The 21,338-nt window shown below is 44.1% G+C and overlaps 1 protein-coding gene across 2 annotated transcripts in view; it reads right to left on the bottom strand.

Moving 5' to 3' along the window:
• Positions 1-21,338, bottom strand: part of KLHL36 (kelch like family member 36) — a 31,867-nt gene that overhangs the window by 7,550 nt on the left and 2,979 nt on the right. Inside the window, exons 2-4 of one of the 2 annotated variants that reach the window (XM_085639649.1) lie at positions 10,242-10,371; positions 5,244-5,314; positions 3,121-4,194 (exon numbers count right to left, since the gene is read on the bottom strand). In XM_085639649.1, coding sequence (XP_085495775.1) covers positions 3,121-4,194; positions 5,244-5,303 — 1,134 coding nt within the window. In that variant the 5' untranslated portion in view covers positions 5,304-5,314; positions 10,242-10,371. The remainder of the gene's footprint in view (positions 1-3,120; positions 4,195-5,243; positions 5,315-10,241; positions 10,372-21,338) is intronic. The other variant, XM_085639648.1, reaches the window with a different exon arrangement.

The following is a 21,338-nucleotide window of genomic DNA, read 5'->3' as shown; positions in this document are numbered from 1 at the left end:
AAGACTCCCATATGTAAAACTAATTACAGTATTGTTTCAAACAAAGTAGCATAGGCACTAGAGAAGCAAAGTAACATTTGAAGCAATACGAACAGTCTATACTGTGCAGAGGAGCCCGAAACAAGTGATACTTTAATAATACTGGGAGACTGACCGACCAGATCTACTGAACTCCATAGGACCGCCATAAAGTGATAATAGCCTGGAAAAAAGCACGTACAACAAAGATAATGACAGCAGTCTCATCCCATTTTTATGGCCAATCTGCCCTTATCAGGGTCATGAGATCAGTAGAGGATACGGTACCCATGAATAATAGGTATATAAAAAGCACCCAAACATTTGGAGAGTCTAAGAAACGTTAATGTTGTGGTGAGAGTGCAAATTGCTAAACTAGACTTACTCCAAAATGGTTTGGTCCAGTACAAGTGGTGAACGCAATATACACACAGTGACCATGAAACTTATTAACTAAGGTAATATATCATGCTAAACCTTCTAATGAAGGGAACTATTGTGTGGAAATTCAGGCTTCATTTTATCACAGCAAATCGATTGTTGCTCAGCAAAAAGCACTTATTAAAAACTGGCTGTAAAACAAGTCATCCTGTGCAATGGTATGCAAGGCATAAGCTCCAAAATATAAAATAAAAGATGGAAACTTTAAGAATAGAAAAAAGTGAGGGGAATATAACTTGCAGCCAACATTGGGGTACAGCTAAGGGACAAGTAATTATAGTGGGAATGGTATCCAGTCTTGCGTCTAAGTGAGGAGGTATCATGTGTGTCAGCATGGAGCATGGGCGCCATGTTGGCTGTTAATAAATCAAATATCAGTGAAGCAAAAAGAGGACTAAATATGTGATGTGTTCGTATCAATGGAATGGAGGCACTCATTTGTAATGGAGTATAGTAGGTAAATCTGTAACTCCAAGATGATGTGTGAGAGAGGATTTAATGAAAGGAAAAGGTATGGTAAATGAAGCACTGTAAATTAATTATAACATTATTGTACAAATGAGCAAGGTAGCAAGAGTAAAAGTGTAATGCTCAAGACTGGACAGGTCATATCTAGGTTGCTAAGTGAGTCACAGGTTGGTGTTCTTATCCGCCATGGGGGGTTTTGATCAATTTAATTACGCATGAAGCATACAAAAAGGACATTTCAGAAAACAGTCCTTTGTGCCTAATAGAACAATAGTGTAAAGTATGAACAGGAAGGCTGTAAAGTCTTACCTGATCCATCATATCAAGGAAACAATGAAAGAACTTAAGTAGATCTAAAGAGAAATATCAAGAATATACTAACCCTCGAATCCGCCCATAAAGAGGTTGGCATATGAGACGGCAAATCTGGAACCTACTGCAGTCCCAAGAAGTAGATGAAAACACTCTCTGTTAAATAAAAATGTGTTTTTTTATGGGATGACCCTGGCAATCTCTAGCAACATGTTGGTATGTTTGCTAACATTTGCTGATTGTTAAGAAAGCATATTGGCATCTCTGCTAACATTTGCTGATTGTTAAAAAGCATATTGGCACCTTTGCTAACATTTGCTGATTGTTTGTTAAGAAAGCATCTCCCAACTCTCTATTGGTGTGTAATGTGTGTATATAGCACTACTACTTCAAATGCGACTAATGTAATTCCTTCCTCCCATGTCAAATCCCAAATCATGCTAAGTATATGCTGTGTATTATAAATGTAGGATGGCAAGCTTACAACAAATTGTCTTAAAAAGATGTGCACTAATTCAGAAAGATTTTCTGTTGGTGCATGCATTTCCAAAATAGGCCTTCCTGGTGGAAAGGGTGCTTTCTTGTGTATTTTGGGTAATGTTTAGAGGTATGGGAACCCAGGCTTATCAACCATCAAGTACATGTATGCTATGTCTTTTAGAAGTCGCAGGTTGTTCCATTGCTTCAATTTCATACTGATTTCTCTGACACTACTATAGGTAAGGCGTAGCATGCCTGTTCGGTTCGGCATGGCAAGTTTCGTACAGATTAACCAAGTGGATCCAAAAAAGGAGAGGGTGTCAAAAAGTTACAGTTCCCATTTTAACTCCGTTAGCATTCTTTGCTCTTTGATACAGAAAAAAAAGAGGTAACAGAATAACATCAAACTTGGCATAAAAGTAGAACTATACTAAAGAAAGTGGCTTTTCTTTGTTTGCTTTAAATCCATTACGAAGTTTTAAGAAATGTGTGGTTTGTTGTCTGTTATGTTTTTTAGTGGGCTTGAAGAGCATCTTGGCTGGAGAAATAAAAACAAAAAGGGGATAATATCCGAGTGAGCGTAACCTGCACCCCAAACCTTTAGGTGGGATGAGCCGCTCTCCTGAAATTATTATTTTTATTTTTTTATGATTTTCAGTATGGGACTCTTGTGTTGGATTTGTGAATTGTAGCACTACAGCTATACTTGGCTAATGGATCGAATATTAAACCAACTAAATACACAAGCCCAATTAAAAATTATTGCGTCTTGGAATCACGATTCTTTGAAACTGATGTGGGGCGGTGTCAGCTCATCAGTAGCCAATCATCCTAAGCCTTCCTTTAAATAATGATCAGTTGTACCTCCTCTTCATTACAACACCTACAAGTTGACTGTACCATATTATATATCATACCGCATATTTCTAGAATTCATGTTTTTCTTTTCATTTGAACAAAAAACCACATACAAACCCACAGTTCTGGGTTCTGTTGAACAAAAAAAAAGTGGCAAACCCAAATATGGATTATTTGTTGAAAGGCCTCCCCTCTGAAATTTTACCCCCTAATTTATGCAGTGGAATCATGTTTTGAGAAGAGTTGGTGAATTACATGCATTTGGTGACTCTACAATAATTATGGCCTCTAGGCACTCATAGCACATCTGCCAGTGCCTTATTTGCCCGCCTACATTTGACCTTCTTTTATGGGGTACTCATGCAAAAGCAGCTACCCTTTCACAGCTATCCCTTCTCACAAGTATTTTATTTTTACTAAAAACATACTGCATGAGTTGGTTACTAAATGCACCTGTTACCACCACACAATGATAGGACAATTAAGTGGCATTGTTATGATATCTAAACTTTCGCCACAGCAGAGAGCTTTAGGACATCTCACCTTTGTCCATTGGTTCCAGCGTGGATCATACCGGTACAGCATATTTGAAGCAGCATCTCCACCATTGTCACGTGAAAAACTTCCACCTGCAACAAAGATGAAGTCGCCCAACACAGTGACACAGTGATGACTCCTCCTGGCTGGCAGCTGGGTTTCCGACACCCATGTTCCCCTCCTGGGGTCCAGGAAGCAGGCAGCATCGCTCAGCTCAAGACACCGTTCTGAAACCTCTCCTCCTACAAAGAGCAGCCTATTTCCATGTGCACGGAGGGCGCTTCGCCTGTTTTGGAGCACAGGCTGGGCACTGATGCTGTTGTGATAGTGGATAGCCTCGTCAATGAACATCTGGCACTCTTCTTGTTGGGGGAGGAGGGAACACACTGCAGGCTTGACCCGATTAAGCAGATCACTCTTGGGTATCAAGGCGAAGCGAATGTTTTGTAAAACACTGCAGGCTTCTTTGGCTCGCTCTGGACAATGGGTCAGCCACTGTAAGGCAGCTTGTAAGAGATCGTGCTCCAACTCCTGCTGGACGTGGTCACTGTCAAGGTACAGGCAAAGCTTTGCTACATGAACGTTATGCAGGAAGTTTGGAGTTAAGGACAATGTCCCAAAGTTTTTCAAGATAAAGGAGTCGATATAAGAATCCAGGCGCTCCAGACTGTAAATTGAGGCCAGCTCTTGCAGGTACAGGTAGTTCTCTTCATTGAGCTCTTTCTCCAGGTACTCACAGCACAAGTCGACCACTTTCCAAATCTGTAGAAGGTGAGCAGTCTCCAGAATGTAGTCAATGTTGCCGCCATCCAGCAGGAGCTCGTTGCTGTACAAAAAGTCCAACACCGCTTTCAGTCCGATGGAGGACGTGCCAACCAGTTCCACTTCTTTCTGGTAGGTTTCCCTCATGCCAATGGTGAACATGGAGTGGAAATAATCGCTGCATATTGCCAAGATGTTCCGGTGTGCTGGAAATCTCTCATCTTCTGCTACCAACACAACGTCGCAGAACAGACCCATCAGACGTTGTTCGTTTAGGCCGCGGAGAACCAGGTCAGAATGTTCAATCCACTTATAAGCCTGAAAAAAAAGTTTACATTTAAGTGAAACACTGGTTCTTTGGCCCAATTGCTAATAGTTGCTATTGCCTGCACTTGTTTCACTGGGTGCATGCATACCAAAGCCCTAGCTTCCAGGTCAGCAAGGTCACTCTAAGGGTCTATTCTCTTTCAATTTAACTTCTTTGACCAACAAAATGGTGAGGAGAAGTAGAAAGTCTTCATGAATTAGTATTGAAGAGGAGTCAGGAGCCAGATACTTTACTAGTACCTCTGGCTCTGGACAGACTCAAACTACAACAATAAAAAAAGAAATGACAACTAGAGGGAAAATAAGGAGTGTAACCTGTGGAGTTTGCAGATCTGATGACAACACTACCTGTGGTTCAAATGCATGGCGGTCTTTTGCGACTCAAGAATGTTGCATTAGGACAGTGGTTTTGTGAAATCCCAAATTACTGAGTTTGTTTTGCTTACTATATGAGTTTCGACCCAATTTGACGCACGTAAGGGTGAGATCCCTGTATCTACAAAGAAGGTTTCCTCAATCGCTACTCCTTAAGGGCTATACATAATTTAACTCTTTGTAGGGTTCCACTTTGCTCAAGGTAATTGTTGCTCATTTTGGGTACTTGCGCTACAGTCTCACCAAGGTGAATTCATGACCAACAATAATGGTGGCAAAGAGCTTTTACTTTTGCAGGGGCATGTTGCTGTTTGTAAACAGCTAGTCTGCCTTCATAAAGGTGGCATTCCCTGACTTAATTCACTCATCTGGCCCTGATAAACTTAGGAGACATGCCAGATTCCGATATTACATTTGAACAAGACCATGCCTTTCTAGTTATCTGGCTTGCAGAAACCAGAATTGTTTTGGGGGATGTGCCTACTACTGATGCCAGAAGTAATTTTAACAGTGGCATGTGAAGCCAGTAAATAGGTTGAATTGCTGCTCGTATCATGTTATTAGTTTTCAACCCTACCACCAAGTGATTATTTTTCTGACGTCCGAGCCCTGGAGCAGCCTACATCTAGCATACTTATCTGGAGCATCAATGGTAATTCACACACCTTCGATGATTCGCTGATCTTGTGTGGACGCACCACTCGCAAGTGTCGAGGTCCTTCCATTGTAGCGTTTTCTATGAAAAGAAAACAAAGATTAGTTATTCTTGAATTGGTTGAATGTACAGTCCCTTACTAAGGGGCATGATGCTGAATTTGCATTGGGAGGAAGCAGGTGGAATGCTGTTTCACAATAGAAAGAGGAAAACAGGCTGGTCTTAAGATAGGTGCGAAGAGTGCACAAGACACGTTTTGGGATGTCTCAAAGGCACAACCCAGTGAAGCCTTGTTAAATCTAGTATTGCCAAAATAATATGCAGACTGATAAAATCACTCTGATATAAGACTGTCATAGTATAAGGCAGCCTTTTCCTTTACTTTCCAAATTTTGAACAGGAAAACTAGCATGTCAAAACGACAACATATAGTTACAACAAATGTTTTTTTGCATAAATCTGTATTAGTTGCACAAAGGGACTAGTATTGGGTATCCTCTTATTAAGAGGTTTATTGAGCAATGAAAATAATTACTTTTCAATGTTATCAGATCTTATAGCTAAAGGGACACTTTTATGCTGATTACATCTGTTGTTGGTATCTCAGGGTCTAGTCCAATCGGTGTGAATGGAAGGTTGTACTCCCTACCCCTCTGCAAAGGTAACAGAGGGGTGGAGAGGAGCTATGACCTTAGGGCAAGAGCGGCACATAGTCATATTAAGGTAGAAAATGAGGCACAGCTGTTTGTGCGACGTGGAATACAGCACTGAAATGAAAGAGAAGAGGCAGTTGTATGAGGCAACGCGCTGACACAGGAGATGGTTGAGGTAATGCGGACTAAAGAACCACTGATATTGGCTGATGAACCACTAATAGAGCTGGTTGGAGAGAAGATGGACTATAGAAATGGAAGAAGCTCAGAGCATGCAACTGAAGAAAGACTGTTGGACGGAATAAGGAAGAAGAAAACCTGGGCAATAGTAGACAGAGAACCACTGAAACAGTGAATCAAGGTGCTTTCGGGAATGCGTAAATGTGTAGTTGTGAAGTGGTGAGTGCTTGTGCAGCTATCCTTTTGTATTTTAAGTACTGGAAATGTTCTTCTGTACAGTATTTTCAGTAAGAATCTATTGTGACATGCTTTGGTTGCTATGCATCCTCCCCAGAGTTCCATGCTCCTGCTGCTCAGCCAGAATGAGGGGTGATCTGGAACGTAGAGTGCTGGTGGGACAGAGTGTCAGTTGGTTATGGGCTGAGCAGCAGGATGCTGCTCCTGGCGGGGCATAACCATCATTGTAATGATGCCAATACGCTGGATCACTTGGATTCTTTTAATCATTTTATAACAAGTATACAGGAAAAGAAACAGACGAGCGCCAAACAGCACAGCTCACAGTTTCCTGCTCAGCTTCCAACTGCAGAGCCCAGCTAGAATCCATATGACAGAATACGCATTCCAAAGCTCGCACATCACGAGCCTTAAAGGTGTAACAGTTGTAAACATGTAGAATCAAATTATAACAAAACACAACACAACAATCATATTACTTACTTGTAACTATTATCCAATAAACCTACCTATAATATACTCTATGGCTTCCAGGCTTTGATTACAACACTGGCGACGAGGATGGGATAGATTATTATCAAAGGGGTAGTAAAAACTTTGTTTTCCATGTAACCTAAATGCCTATAATACTTGCCAAAGATAGGTTAAGATTAATTCGTATAAACTGCCAATATTTATTTTTTGTAACCACACCAGTGCAAAACAATCTGTTCTTCCCGTATTGTCATTTAGATTGTTTAATGCATTCAAGTTTGGCACATAGGAACTACTCCATGCCATCATTTCTAATGGAACAATGTGTTTTGTTTTTTTTGTTTGTTTTTCTCTTTTCTTTGTTTGTTTTTCTCTTTTCTTTTCTAAAGGAAGTCCTCCTATGCTCAACACTTGCAGATCACCTATTTAAACCCGAGTTCCATTCCCCTGCTGCTCAGCCAGAGTGTGAGGTGATCTGGGATGTAGAGCGCTGGTGGGACAGAGTGTCAGTGGGTTATGGGCTGTGCAGCAGGATGCTGCTTCTGGTGGAGCTTACCCATCACCTTACTTACTTGGAACTATTATCCAATAAACCTACCTATAATCTAATCTATGGCCTTCAGACTATGATTACAACAGAATCATGAGGAGTCCTCTTTTTTTATTGATGTGCCATTGTGTTATCACCCTACATGGGATAATGACAAGAATCTTCTGACATGTACATTGCTAAATGAAGATGGTCTCTTTCCTTCTCAATCACCATTACTCATGCTGATCTTCAGGCTCCAGCACCACCTGAGATGACCCTGGAGCCTATAATGTTCTGTGCTCTCTCACTGTCCCCTTTTAGTAAGGAGCAAAGATCCAAGGCTTGCCATAAGGTAAGGGTGAATGCAGCTTCTCATTTGCCCCATTGCATTTCTTTTTATGGTTGTGTGAACTTGAAACTTAATTTTTAACATTTTTGACTCTGACGTCACGTCTTAAACAAGACTATATGTGGTTCTGAACCCTATGCATCACAATATGCATATGCATTTGTGCTACAAGAGTAAACAATATTGATATAGAGGTGAAGTAAAGCTGTTAACTGTTTTCCCCTCATGATACCTCTATTGTCCACTTCTCTGAGCACCTAAAGAATCCACTTAACCAACTAAAAGGTGATTGCTATGCCCATACCCACCATGCCATGTGCATTTTTTGAATCCATAAAAACATCAGTCCTCGGCACAAGGAAAATAAAATAAATGAATTATCTTCTGGGATCATATCTGGTTCAACAATGGTACACGTGTCGTTGTCTGAAGTATGTGTCAGGTCTTCAATCAAACCTACTCATTATGGTCTCTCCTACATAAGTGCAGCTAGCAAATTAAAATAAACACACCAAAAGAACTACATATTCTCATTTCTCTTTTCTTGTAGGATGAAGACAATTTAGTGACTGCAACCATCTTGTGTTGGGATGTTCTTTTGGGACAACGGTTTTGCCCCACACCTCACCTGAGGCTTATCAACAGGTTTGGCTCTATGAAGAAGGTATAGTCATAGAGATGAAGGGCCTGTAGTTTGAGCATTTCGCTCCAGTTCTTCCTCCCCATTTTCCTCACTGCTATAGTCCCAAGGTCTATCACAGATAGGATGTGCTTCGTCTCCATTCTGGCCCTCCCGGCATGTATATGAACACATAATTGGATGAAGAGGACATCCTCATCTTCCGAGAAACTGCTAACCCTCACAGGAGATATAGATAAATAAATATATATATATCTCAAAGGCTGTAAGAAGCAGAAAAGACCTGGAGAGTAAAGAAGCTTTATTCGACTTAGCAAGCAAATCATAAAAGCACAAGGCCAAGTACTCATTAATAAAAAGAAGGATCTGGGGAGTCAGTAGCAAACACAATCTTAAAAGTCAACACACAGACACTCACAATCTTAAAAGTCAACACACAGGCATCCGGGACTGCTACTACCCAGTGCAACAAGTACCAACAGCGTCAGAAAGAACCTGGCAAGCGCAACCAAAGGTAGTGTTTGTGTTGTGTGTATTCACTTCTGCCAAACATTATGTATGTGCATGGTAATGTGATTCATGTTTTTTTTTAAGTTTCTGCATATGTATGTTTTGCTGGGTTCTTCTAAATGCACGGTACTTTCAGGATTACACACAGACGGGTATTTTCTTCTGCATTTACACACATCCATTTTCGTGATACATTTTGATCATAAGGTTCACAGATGAGAGATTTATCCTGTTAAAGTGGCAGCATGTGAAATGCGCCTTCCTGATAGTATAATAATTCAATCAAAGTCCAGAAACCTTTTCAGTTTAATTTAGTTTTAACTGTAATATCTGCACTCTTCTTAGGGTATAAGAAAGTTCACACACCCCTAGTTTTAAGATCCAGCTGCCTCTCTAGTTCTGGTGAGCCGTGCCCCCCTAGTTCCCTTTTCTTATGTCTTGAACACCAAAAGTGTCAACATAGGAGTCTGCAAAGTGGAAGCAAAATGGCAGGAAACCGAGGTGAAGCACGGGGCTCCTATCCTGCAGTAGACATGCATGTGTGACGCACTGGACCCTGCAGGGAGACCTATAGGGAAACCACGAAGGAGCTTAGACAAACATATTTCGGAAATGTGGTGGTGCTGTCATAAATCTGAGGGATGATTTACACCAGGGGTCTCCAACCTTTACTGTATCAAGAGCTACTTACATTCAATGAAAATCATCCCAAGCTATTAACATTATCAGTGTTGTGACTGTGCACACACCAGCTTAATTACATTTGTTTGTCACCATATGCAAGGTTACCAGCAGTGGTCTCCTCAGTACATCAGGCACCGATGCCAACAGTAATGTAAACTTGGATTGGTCAATGTGGAATGACTCTATAAGGACAATACCTAACACCATAGCTGCAATGCCTTTGGCACCAAAGAAATAATATTAGTAATATGTCACCCCAATGCCACATGATTTATCGCTCAAATATCGGATTTAAATATATTTTGCAAATGCAATCATTTTTCTCCAAACATCAGCTTATGGGTTGTGAAAATACTAACATTTTCATCTTGTAAACACGACTTGCAATGTTGGCATACCTATATTTATTCAGCCAAGCAAAAGCTTCTAATTTAGTAGGTTGGGGTGCACACAGGAGGGCTCCTAAAGGTAGCTGGAGAGCTACCAGTAGCTCACGGGCTACTCGTTGAAGAAGTCTTATTTACACACTAATCATCCCTAACATCATAAATCAAAAGAAAATTATCCAATACAATTCACAAATCATTGGCTGTTGATTTTGTCGCTTGCATTATATAGTTCAACAGACTGGACAGTCACTCTGAGAAAGAATATAATTGCAAAGGTATAATACAGTGCAGACGCTGACAATTCCCCAAATATCTTTCATTTCAGTACACTGATTAAACATTACAGATGAAGATCTTTACCTGCACTACTTGGCTTTATTAGAAGGCGGTGGCATTATATTTCGAAGATAGAGGAAGCCAATAGGATTCCATGCGCTTGGCTCAGCAAGTCACAGGATATGTCAGACAGACATTTCACAGGATAATCAGACTGTGAAGTTGTAATGAAAAGCCATAGTTAAGGAATACCCAAGAACTTTAGAAATGAACATTGTTGTTTTTAAACAGTTTTAACCTTGTAGATCAAAAGCATTACATGGAATTAGTTTCTGTTAATGTAGAGTAGGAAGATCTTTTCACTGGAAATTGAAACAGACAAACTTCACCTTTTTAGGTCTCGGCTCGAAGGCTGCGCTTGCGCAGTCTCGGTCCGAGATTTAATGACTTGGAGAAGAGGGGCTTGAACCCGCCCCTCTTCTCCCCTGTTCTCCATTGGCTGGCCTTTTGAATGCTGGCCAGCCATTGGAGAAGAGGTCCGTCACTCCGAACAGGCCCCGTCCTTTTCGGATTCGGGGGCGTGTTTTTTCCAACTTTTCTAATTATCTCCTCCAGCCAATGGCAAGAGGAGAGAAAAGGAAAACACGCTCCCGAATTCGAAACCGCCACTGCGTTTCTCCGAGGCATTTCTGCTTCGCCTCGGAGAAAGGCAGTGGTGTGCTTGGAATCTGCGTGAAGTTACCTAGGTACAGTAATGCGTAAAGCTGTTTGGGTGGGTGCGTGCGTGCCCAAGCGTGCGACTAAAGGTAGAGGCTACCTTTTAGTGCAGGTGCCTTGTTGAGATGCGTTCTGGCCCTCCAGTCGGTCTGACCCTACCTCCAGACTCCTGGGACTGTTTGTGGAGCGACTTTGCAGCTGCCGTTTTACAGGAATTTGAGTTTTATGGGGGGAAAAAAAGCGGCGGCAGCGGTGCCCGCCTGCTGCTGAATAAGTACTTTTATTTACCTCCCGCGCCAGTCCTCTACGCTCGCACTTTTAAGAACCAAACCTGCTTCTGTTTAACACATTACCGGGGTCGGGCTGCTTTCACGGTAGCCCCTGGCGGCGGCCCTCGTGAGGGCAGGGACTGCGCCATGCGCGTTCTTCCTGCGCCAGGAGGGAGCTGCATAGCGCGCATAGTTTAGCACCATTAGAAAGACACAAGGCCTCCGGAGCTCGACTGTCTTCTGAGTGCCTCAGTCTGGACAGCTGGTAGCACCGAAGTTAAAGCAATTAGCTTTGGGGCCAAGAAGGTAGTCGGGCGAGCAAGCACATTCGCATAGCTCCTGGCAAACCGGGTGAACTGTGTCTACCCGCGGCATTGTGGGACCCACCCCACCACAGGCACTCACTCAGGCCAAGCCCCTCAGCGAAATGGCACAACGAAACAGACACGAGCTTAAAGTCCGCTTTATCAGGACAGGTATGCAGCAGAAATTCACAATTACCTGCAATATACAGCAAACTCGCCTCACTAGTACATTTGAACAACCAATTCCCACACCCATAAACCTTCCCCAACATGAATAGCCCCCATCCAAACAATGCAAACATTCAGCTCCACCCCCTTCAAGGTATGCACCATCCTTCAAAAAACATTGTGCCCACTATATCAAATTCCACTATATCATCAAGCAGGAGTTAAAAATAATAAATATATACTTACCTGAATATATAGGTAGTCGATATAGATCATGTAGCATCTACAGAAGGCGTTCGGTGATGTTTCAGTGGTCCCCAAGCAGTTCATTAGACTCTGCTGGATAGGGGTACAATCAAGGTGTGTCCCCACGAACAGAGAGTGGCTACAACTTCAATTCCAGGCATTGGGGAGAATGTTCGTTGGCTGCCCCATTTCACAGTTTAGGGGTACAAGCCCTTTTGCCTGCTCTCCTGGGTGAGGTATTTACCATTTCTCCATGGTAAATTGTCTCAGTCCCCTACCACAAGGGTCTTTTAAATTCCCTTCATTGTGCATGTTAGAAATAGCATATTGAAGGGTAAAAAAGTTGCAAGAATGGTGTTTTCTGGGAGGACACTGTGGCACAGGATGGTAGTTGCCTATATGAGGGTAAAGGCCACTCCTGCCTGCCTCATCCTGCCAGCAGTCCCTGGCCTGCACCTCAGAGACACTTGAGCAGTTTCACTCTTCTCGGATTTCTGGCCATGAATATACGCCCAGCCTTGGATACATCCAGCAGCACCATCTGGAAAGACATGTTTTCTTGCCAGGTGCAGAACAGGTCTTGTTGCACCTGGTAACAGCTGACCTATTGTTGGGCTGTCTAAATTTGGCCTCCTAATGCACATTCCGCTGTCTATCTGTTGCCCTCCTGCACATAGTCCAGGACAACGTCCATGTTTCTTGCTCTGGTTCGCTACATTTTGAAACGGTCTCCCCTTCTGACAGGGTACCTGTCTTTGCCGTGGTCCTCCATTTCAGATATCTACCGGCCTTCTGACACCAGGATTGTGTTGTGTTTGGAATTCAGAGGAAGCTGTGCAGCTCGAACAGTGTCTCTGTGTGGTTTCCTTCAAAGCCTTCATCTGGAGGATAGCACCAAGACTGCATGACCCAGATTGGAAGGCAAGGAGCAAACCTGACCTGAGGCAATGCCCTTACCCAGAGGATACGGAGCCAAGGGCCAGCTGATGGACACCTTTAGGACGGACGTCTCAAGGAGAGGCCTGGTGCAGGCCACGATTTGCAGCCCAGTTAACATGAACTGAGCAAAGGACCATCAACACTACGAGGACTAAGGACTGCAGAGGCTCCCCAGAACATGCATATACTTCCAGGCACTGCTTCCCTCAACTTACCCCACTGTACATCTGCACAATAACTTGGTAGTGTACACCTGTGCTTGTGACCCAGTGGTGGACAGGAATGTGGCCTGAGAAGGTTGCCTCAACCTACCTTGTATTCCTGGTACAAGTGAATTGCCCACTTCTGGGTCCGAGTGGTACATGAGAGTTCAGCTATATGCATCCATGACCCAGAGGGTGTTTTCCATCAAAAGGGCCAGTTTGTGCTGATCCTTGCCCATTTTGAACCCCTTCCAATGCAGATCACCCTAGTGGTAACACTTGGTGATCCTACTCTCAGTGAGTGCCATTTGGTCAGTGGGGTGCCTGGGATCGCTGGTTCATTCAGACACCAGAAAATTTTAACAATGACCAGCCATTTTTAAGAAACTGGGCCATGAAGTTTCACAGATGGCCTTGGATTTCAGCCGTACCGTCTCCCAATATCATTGATGGTTACAGCTTTGAGTGTGACCAATTATGGACTCACAGCTGACTCCCCAGATGAGCTTTGGCATCCAACGGCAACCAGAAGTCAACAGACTCTGGACTGTATGGCAAGCGCCTTGTGAATCTTTGTGCATCCACATGAGCACCTTTTTTTGGGCCATCACTAATCCTAGAAATGTTTTGGGGTTATTGGTGTTCGAGAATACCGCAGTAGTGTCTCAAACCCACCGGGCTTTTGTTGTGACCCACCATGCTAGAATAGGAAATAGTCAAAAGGCACCTTTGACTGGACATTAGCCATGATTGTATATGATTACTGTGTCATAGGGTCTCTGAGTTCCAGACCTTTACCACCTCCTTGGTTAAACCTGGACTTCTTTACCTTGCTGTAACTGGTGACGCAAGCATACATATGGAATCATAACTCGCCATATGTAATGCAACAGTAATGAGTGGCAATAGGATCAATTCCACCATAGTTATAACCAATTTTATGGCAAGGCAAGGGGGCCAATATTATGCATTTACCTCTTTATTGTCACCCACACACAGCAGCAACAACTAGAAAAATAACTTTAAGAATTAAAACTTAACCAATATCCTTATAGATTTATAAGTCACAAACAAGCAGGTATCTTCCTTCTTTGTTGCTACTCATGCATCTGTTAAGTACACTAAGGGGACGATTATGATACGGCCCAGAAAAGGCCGCATCTTAATCGGACCCTCTGTTTACTTTCCGACTGCTGCATTACAATGCTGGCAGTCGGAAAGTAAGCCCGCCGGTCATTCCGGCTGGCTTCTAACCAGCTCAAGGAGACTGTTGGCGAGCCGGAACTGGCTCTTAATCCCAAAGGGCGGGTGTTTCCGCCCGTGGGATTACGATGCACGGCTTCCGTCATGGTTTCCATTCCAGTCTGTCCAACATGAAAACCATGTCGGAAAGCGTGTTTGGGGGATTCCCAACAGGGCCCCTTTGTTTGTGCGGCCTCTGTTTGGGGGCTAAGGGGGCACCCCTATGGGTCCCCCCTGCAACCTGTGGTAGGCACCTTTAGGTGCCTGCCACATGCTGCAGGGATAAACAGCACCACCCATTTCACATGGGAGCAAAATGCATGCTTCCATAGGGAAATGTAGGAAGGCGACCAAACAGTGTTTGGTCGCATCCTAATCAGCCGGTCGGGACTGCCGACCAGAGGTTGGTCGGTCCCAGCACCTAGACAACAACATAATTATGCCCCGAGTGTTTACTTAAGCTTTGACGCATGTGAAATGGTGGATGGTTTTAACAATTATTAGATTATCAAGGGCAAAGCCAATAGATTGAATTGATGGGTTTGAAATTATAAGTCATGAATGAGTGATAGTGTGCAAGAAAGTAGAGAATTGAAACGTTTTATGGCTTTAAGATTTAAAATATAATTGTTTATTTGAGACAAATGTGTCCAAAGGTTTATATTGAAACATGATATCTTTACAGTTATTGTTTAAGAAAATGTGATGTCCTACCAGTTACTGCTTTACAGTTACCATGTAGGACGTGGGATGTCTTTATTGTTGGGAAACACAATTTCTTAACTGTTACTGATTGATGGGTGGCGGTATTTAGGGCAATTGCAGGGCTACTGTGAGTAGAATTTACAGGGCTTTACTGTGAGTAGTATTTACAGGGCTTTAAGTGGGATTAAAAAACTGGGGGGTCTCTCAAAGGGGCGTGGTCAATGTAATTAAGGGCGTGGCTTATAACGGTAGTTAAAAATCTGTGTTTAGCATAGTGTGCCGCCCGACTTGTATTTTGCTGTTTCTGTCATTGCACCAGGCGCGCAACACCCATTGGGCTCACCGGGCTTCAGCCCCCCGTCATGTGTGTCAGCCCGGCTGAGACAGCCTCGTGGTCTTGCGTCCGTCTAATTGCAGCCGGACCGGAGTACTTCACAGGTCTTTAAAAGACCATTTACTCGTTAATGAGGCTTTTGTTGTGTTTTCACCCCTTCTTACAGCCACTCTGCCTATGGCTGGAAGATTTAGCCCCCCCCCCCCCGAAATCTTTTTCAGCCCCCACCCACAATTTGGCTCTAGTTGCCCGCCTGCATTGCACCCAGATATGATTCAACAAGTAACATCATACCTACAAGTCAGGACTATTGGCTTTATCAATGGTTGTTAGTTGCATAAAATAAATAAGCAGCAACTATGGCTAGTATAGAATATTGAAAAAGCTTACACTTAAAGCCCTGGTGACACCACGACAATGTTGCTGCTCTTGCGTTTCAAAAAGAGAAGGGAAATCCAGAGATAAAATGACTCTTTAAAGGATTTCCCTTCACCTGGCATGACAGTCATGCCGTAACTTCTCCACTTGTGAGTAGTGTGAGCAGGGTACATCGATGTGCCTGCTGTCTCGAAACGGGTCTCTATCCGGCTCTGTTTTGTGCCCTAACACTTTTTTTCCGGTCTGCTGTACTGCAGTCCCGAAAAAAACCGAACCGTCTGTGCCAGCGCACAAAACATAGCCCGATAGAGACCCATTTCGAGGCACCCTTAAAAAAATTGCCGGTGCTCACACCCGGTGAAACCCGGCCCACTTAAAGCCCTGAGTATTTGTAATGTTTGTTTTCAAGGAAAGGAAAACGTATTTTCAATTTGTGTGAGTTTGGCGATGCGGAGTAGCGCTGTGGTGTGAACGGCTGAGCAGACGTGAGCTGAGTTTTAAAAACCAGCCGCGTGAGCGACGCGTTCACAAGCAAAGACCTCACGTCTCATCTCTCTGAAGCACGAGCAGCAGTGTGAGCCACATACAGAGAGCTTTCAATGAGTAACGACAGCGCTTGGGTCCGTGTGAGCCGTATGAACTCAAATAGAGTTCAGATGACGCCCAGAAGTCAGCGTACGGTTAGGGCATACCGTTACAGTAAGGAAGGCGCATGCCTCCAAACAAATGAGTGAGGAAAAGTAAGGAATTCAGCAAGGGAAATAGTTTAAAGTAGAGCAGAAGATATTTAGCCTTACCTCATCGTTTCAGAGGAAAGGTTTGTCAGTTTTTTGACAGGTTGGGCTTGCCGTAGCAGTGTTAGGAGTTTTGGCGGCCATTTTGAAATGGGCTACTGTAACTAAACATTGCAGTGAATAAGGGCGGATATATTTTGGGGAAAATAACTATCATTTTTTCCCCCCAGTCAGGCTCCCTGTTAACAGTCAGAGTCGAGGGTCAGCTGTGTGTAGAGGTGTATTTTGGGTACTGTGGTTTCATAGGTGGATATAATTGTTTAGGAAAATATTAAAGTTTTACTAGTATGGAGATGAATACTGTTGAGGAGATGAGTTTAGATGAGAAAGTGCAGGCGTGCGCAGACAAAGCTGTTGCAGCAGTATCCTCTCAGTTAGGGAAAAAGATTGAGGAGTGTGTGGAAAGGATGCTTCCTAAGATCTGGGGTAGAGAGCCTTGTACAGAGGAGGAATATTTTTGGACTGTGGTGGAGGTAGAGTTGAAAGCGTCAGATTCTAATACACAGTGTAAGGTCACACAAAAAAGGAAGCATGTGGAAAGTAGCGATATGGCTAAAAAGTGTAAGGATTGTAAATCACCTCAGGTGAAGAGGAAAAGGGCAACTCATTTGGAGTTGAATAAAAGAGTGGCTCTAAAAGCCAAAAAAGGGAATCACAAAGCGGTTGTTTGTGATGAGACATAATCAAGTGAATATGTTGTGATAAGTTGTTCCTCAGAGTTTGAGGATTTGGAGGTAGAGGAGCTGAATGTTAAAAAAAAAAAAAAAAAAAAAAAAAAAAGATGGATCTGATTAAAAAAGAAGAGGGATTGCTTGATCCATTGGGAGAAAGCATGTTTAATCCAGCACTCCCTGTCACCTCAAGGGACACCCAAGGAGCATGGTGCACAATATTGGTTAAGGCGTGAAATACCTAAAGATGTATGCAATAGATTGCATTCAGAGTGTTCAACTCCTTCTTTGGAAGACACAATTTCATATACCCCTGAGTTGGATGCAAGAAGGTTGGCTTTCTTGAATAGGTCCGGTGGAGATCCAAGAAGCGGGTTAGACAGAGATTAAAAGGGTGCCAGGATAGGCTCCTTTGTGTTTTTGGACCCATTACAAAACATTTAGACTTATATGAAGATTCTTATGTTAATGGGGTAAAGTTGAATGTAGAAGAACTGAGGCAATGGGTGCAAAGGGTATTCTATCTTCTGGGCAACGCAAATGCAGCGTTGTCTATTTAGAGAAGGAAGATAATCTTCATGAAGATTGATCGTAAACCTGCAGAGATGGTAAATAAAGAGGCTGATGTGCAGGCCAAGGTTTTTTATATGGATATGAATTTGTGAAGGACAGGGTCAAATATGTTGATGCATTTAATTCTATACGAAAATTGCAGAGAGATATGAACAAGGCTTTTGGGAGGGCGCGAGTTTGGCTTCCCAGCCGAGGATATGGGATCACGAGAACGTCATTCTCGCGAGGCTTTAGACCCTCCAGTGGGTATTACAACCAGGGATTCTATCCCTAGAGACAAAGAGGAATATCCACCATGAGCGAAAGAAGGGAAGAGGTACACAAGGAATGTTTGCAAAAAGGCCCTTTAAGTACCCTGTGGGATCCACCAACCTGCCAAACAACTCCGTTCTGACTCCCTCGCACATGTCCCCTGCATCCGTCGGAGTGTCAGTGGAGGTCGTTCTTTCTCCTACCTCACCGCCAAGTCCTGGAATCACCTCCCACTCCACCTTAGACCCTCAACTTCACTTGTCGACTTCAGAAAGGGACTCAAGACTTCGACTAAGGCACAAGGGACCCCAGCAGCTGGATACACCCCAGGCTGACGAGGCGCGCTGTACAATACTGCTTGATTGAGAGCCCAAATCACCCCCAGAAAGAGCTAAAAACATACCCAACCAGAGACTAAAGCACCGACTGACAGGGATCACAGCATCAATAGCCAGGTCTCAAAAGGACCACAGCAGGGTCCAAGCAAGGACTACTTCAAAGCTGCATCGCCAACCAGGGCATACTTCATTCCCAGCCAGGGCTCACAATGGATTCCATCTGCAAGTCCCTACAGCATCCGCATCTACGGACACATTAAGCCCAGCTGTAAAGATGGTAAGGCGGCAAATGAACTCCATGCAGCGAAGATGCATTCGGAGAGCTTCATCACAGAGCTGCTTGGAGGTGACCTCGACTTTCATCTAACGGTGGCTCGACGATATTAAGGACTTTGAACAATTTGCTTCCATGCCAAAGGTGAACAGTAACCAAGACCTGCAGGTGCTTCCTGGGGTGGGGTTCCTGGAGGAGCCCAGAGACCAATTTCAGGGGGCTTCTTTAAATCTTTGACTTCTATAACAAGGCCCGTAGGCTGGCACGGTCAAACAATTCCAGGCATGATGGGCAGCACCAAAGCATTGCCATGAAAACTATCGGAATACGGTCAGAGTTTCTTCCTGGTGGTCCAGAATGGTGGCCTATAGATGGACTGGATAAGTCAGGGCAGGTCCTGCTGTGACCAGGGTGGGTGAACAGAGTGATAAAGAGGAGGAAAGGGGTGCACTGGCCTTCAGATGGTTAATTCTTATCTGGAGCATGTCATGCAAGGGCCAATGAAGCAGCAACCAGGGCACAGGGTACTTTCTGCAACTCAGGCCAATAGTTATTGTGTGCACCTGTCTTCGCTTAACATTGGCATCCTCTGGCCAGAGATACTTCAGAGCATGTGGGAAAACAAGGAGGAGCAAGATGAAAACTGAGACTACCGTCAAGATCTTAGTAGGACACCATCTTTTCGCAGTCGGTCACAACTCAGACAAAAGAAACAACTGAATGTCTGTGAAATTAGTCATTTGGAGCAGGGTGCTGGTAGGAAAAATAGATTACTGTTGCCCTATTTTCCCCCACATGCAGCTTCTCTGAAAAGCACTCTGATTGTGCGCAGGCAGCAGGGACGGTCCAGAACCTGGTTCTGGCGTGAGAATGACTAGAAACAGAACCGGGCCAGTCCTCACGCTGTAGTTGGCTCTGGTCTGTCACTGTTAAGCATAATTGCGATGAATGGATTTGGTACATTACGGTTTCGCCTGTAATTATCCGATTGGCCAGCAGATGGGAACCTCGCCTTATGATAGAGAGACGAGGCCGTTTATTTAACGAAACAAATCGTGTGCACGCCATGAAGGACATGCAACACTGTGGTGAACCAGATACACCAGCATCCAATCACAATACATCCTACAGCCATTGGTATTAAAACAAAGCCCCTCGGAGGTCTGATTCTCCAACCAACAGGCACATGCGCAGATAAAGGGTCACCATTTACACAAAGCACTTTAAGCGCCAGTTGCTAGTGGCAAATGTAAGAAAACACAAAGCACTCAATAGGAAAGTAGCTCTTAGACAGTCTAGGTTTTACCTTTGGCGCTAGAAGTCCTAGGTTTGTAAAGGGCAAATCAAAACTACAAGAATCAGAGTGCGATGTAGGATAAACACACGTGTGAGTGAACTGCACTGCTCTTTCTCAAAACAACCTGAAAGCTCTTTAATGTTTATACAACGTCCATTAATGGACGTGAGGGCGATCTCTAATTAATCCTGGTTGGAGCAGTGGAGAATAGTTAGGGGTGTAACAAAGGCCCCTGCTCAACTGGTAACTCCTTTCCAATACCATTCAAAAGTAATAAATCTGTGTCATCGAGAAGTGTCAAGTGATTCAAATAATTAAAATCAATACCTGCTTCCGAGCTCCCTGTACATTTTCAGACTGACCCGTTGTGCACATTTACATTTCTTTCAGGCAGCAGGCAACAGGCATCCTGGCAAGAAGGCTTGTTTAGCTGTCTGCCTGCCTTCAGTTTCACAGCACAGGAGACTCCCTGCCTTAGACTGCAGCTGAAGCAGTTCAGCTCTTGGAATTAACCATCCGAGGATGGTTATCTTTTCTCAGAATGTAGGGGAACTGTTAAATTAAAAAAATATGGGCAGGCCGTGCCCCTCCGATCCCGCCCACTTTGACCACTGGGTAGAAGCCAGGGTTCAATGTAAAAAAAAAGTAAGAAAACTAAATACAACCCTCCTTGTTGGCGTCTCTGCTGTCCTTGTACAGGTGTGTCCTCTCTTAAGTTGGATCCATGCAGCTCTTTTGAATTCGTATCTGCTCCAGGACCTCCTACCCCCTCCCCCCCCCCCCCACCTCAAGCTTCTCCTCTAGGGCACACTCCAGGGGGTTCCAAGGTTGTCATACTTTTTGTGGGTGGTGCAGGCATAAAAATGTGGCAGGCCATCTCCCCTTCCACTACTGCCACCCTCAACTCTCTCCTGTGCCGTACTCCACCTCTCTCCCCAGGGATTGTGCAAAATCAGCCCTCCAGATGTAAATTGTTGTTTCTATAGCACCAGGCGTGTAAGGAGACTCGGTCTCCTCATCATGAATATTGATTCACAGAAGTGCCAGGGCAACAAGGGATGAGCCATTGTCTCATCCTTGGTCCCACAACACTATTTGCTTCCAAGGGGCTGGAGACAGGTCAAAGTGTAAAATTCATATACAATAAACAGGGCTCAGGCCAACATGTGTGTTTGCCACCGCCTGGACCTAGTGTCTACAGCACAGGGATCTCCATGAAAGCCTGGAAATTTCCCTTTAGGCTGGTGTAACCTTGTGACTTCTCCTGAAAGCTCCTCGTCTCAAGCCCATGCCCCCCCCCAACCGGCCCTGCATCTATCTTGAGGCTCCAGCTGCCTGGAGTGTGTGAGTGCCACCCGGAGGATCCTGCTGTCATGACTCCCCAGGTGCCCCAGGAAGCTATTGATCTCCTGGCTCCAAAGGCGCCTAAACGGTCCTCCACTCCTGGCTGCCTGTGTACCTCTGAGGGGCCTTCTC

The sequence above is a fragment of the Triturus cristatus genome, chromosome 12 (assembly GCF_964204655.1).
Source record: "Triturus cristatus chromosome 12, aTriCri1.1, whole genome shotgun sequence".
NCBI lineage: Eukaryota > Metazoa > Chordata > Amphibia > Caudata > Salamandridae > Triturus > Triturus cristatus.
This window is presented reverse-complemented; position numbering and strand designations above follow the sequence as displayed.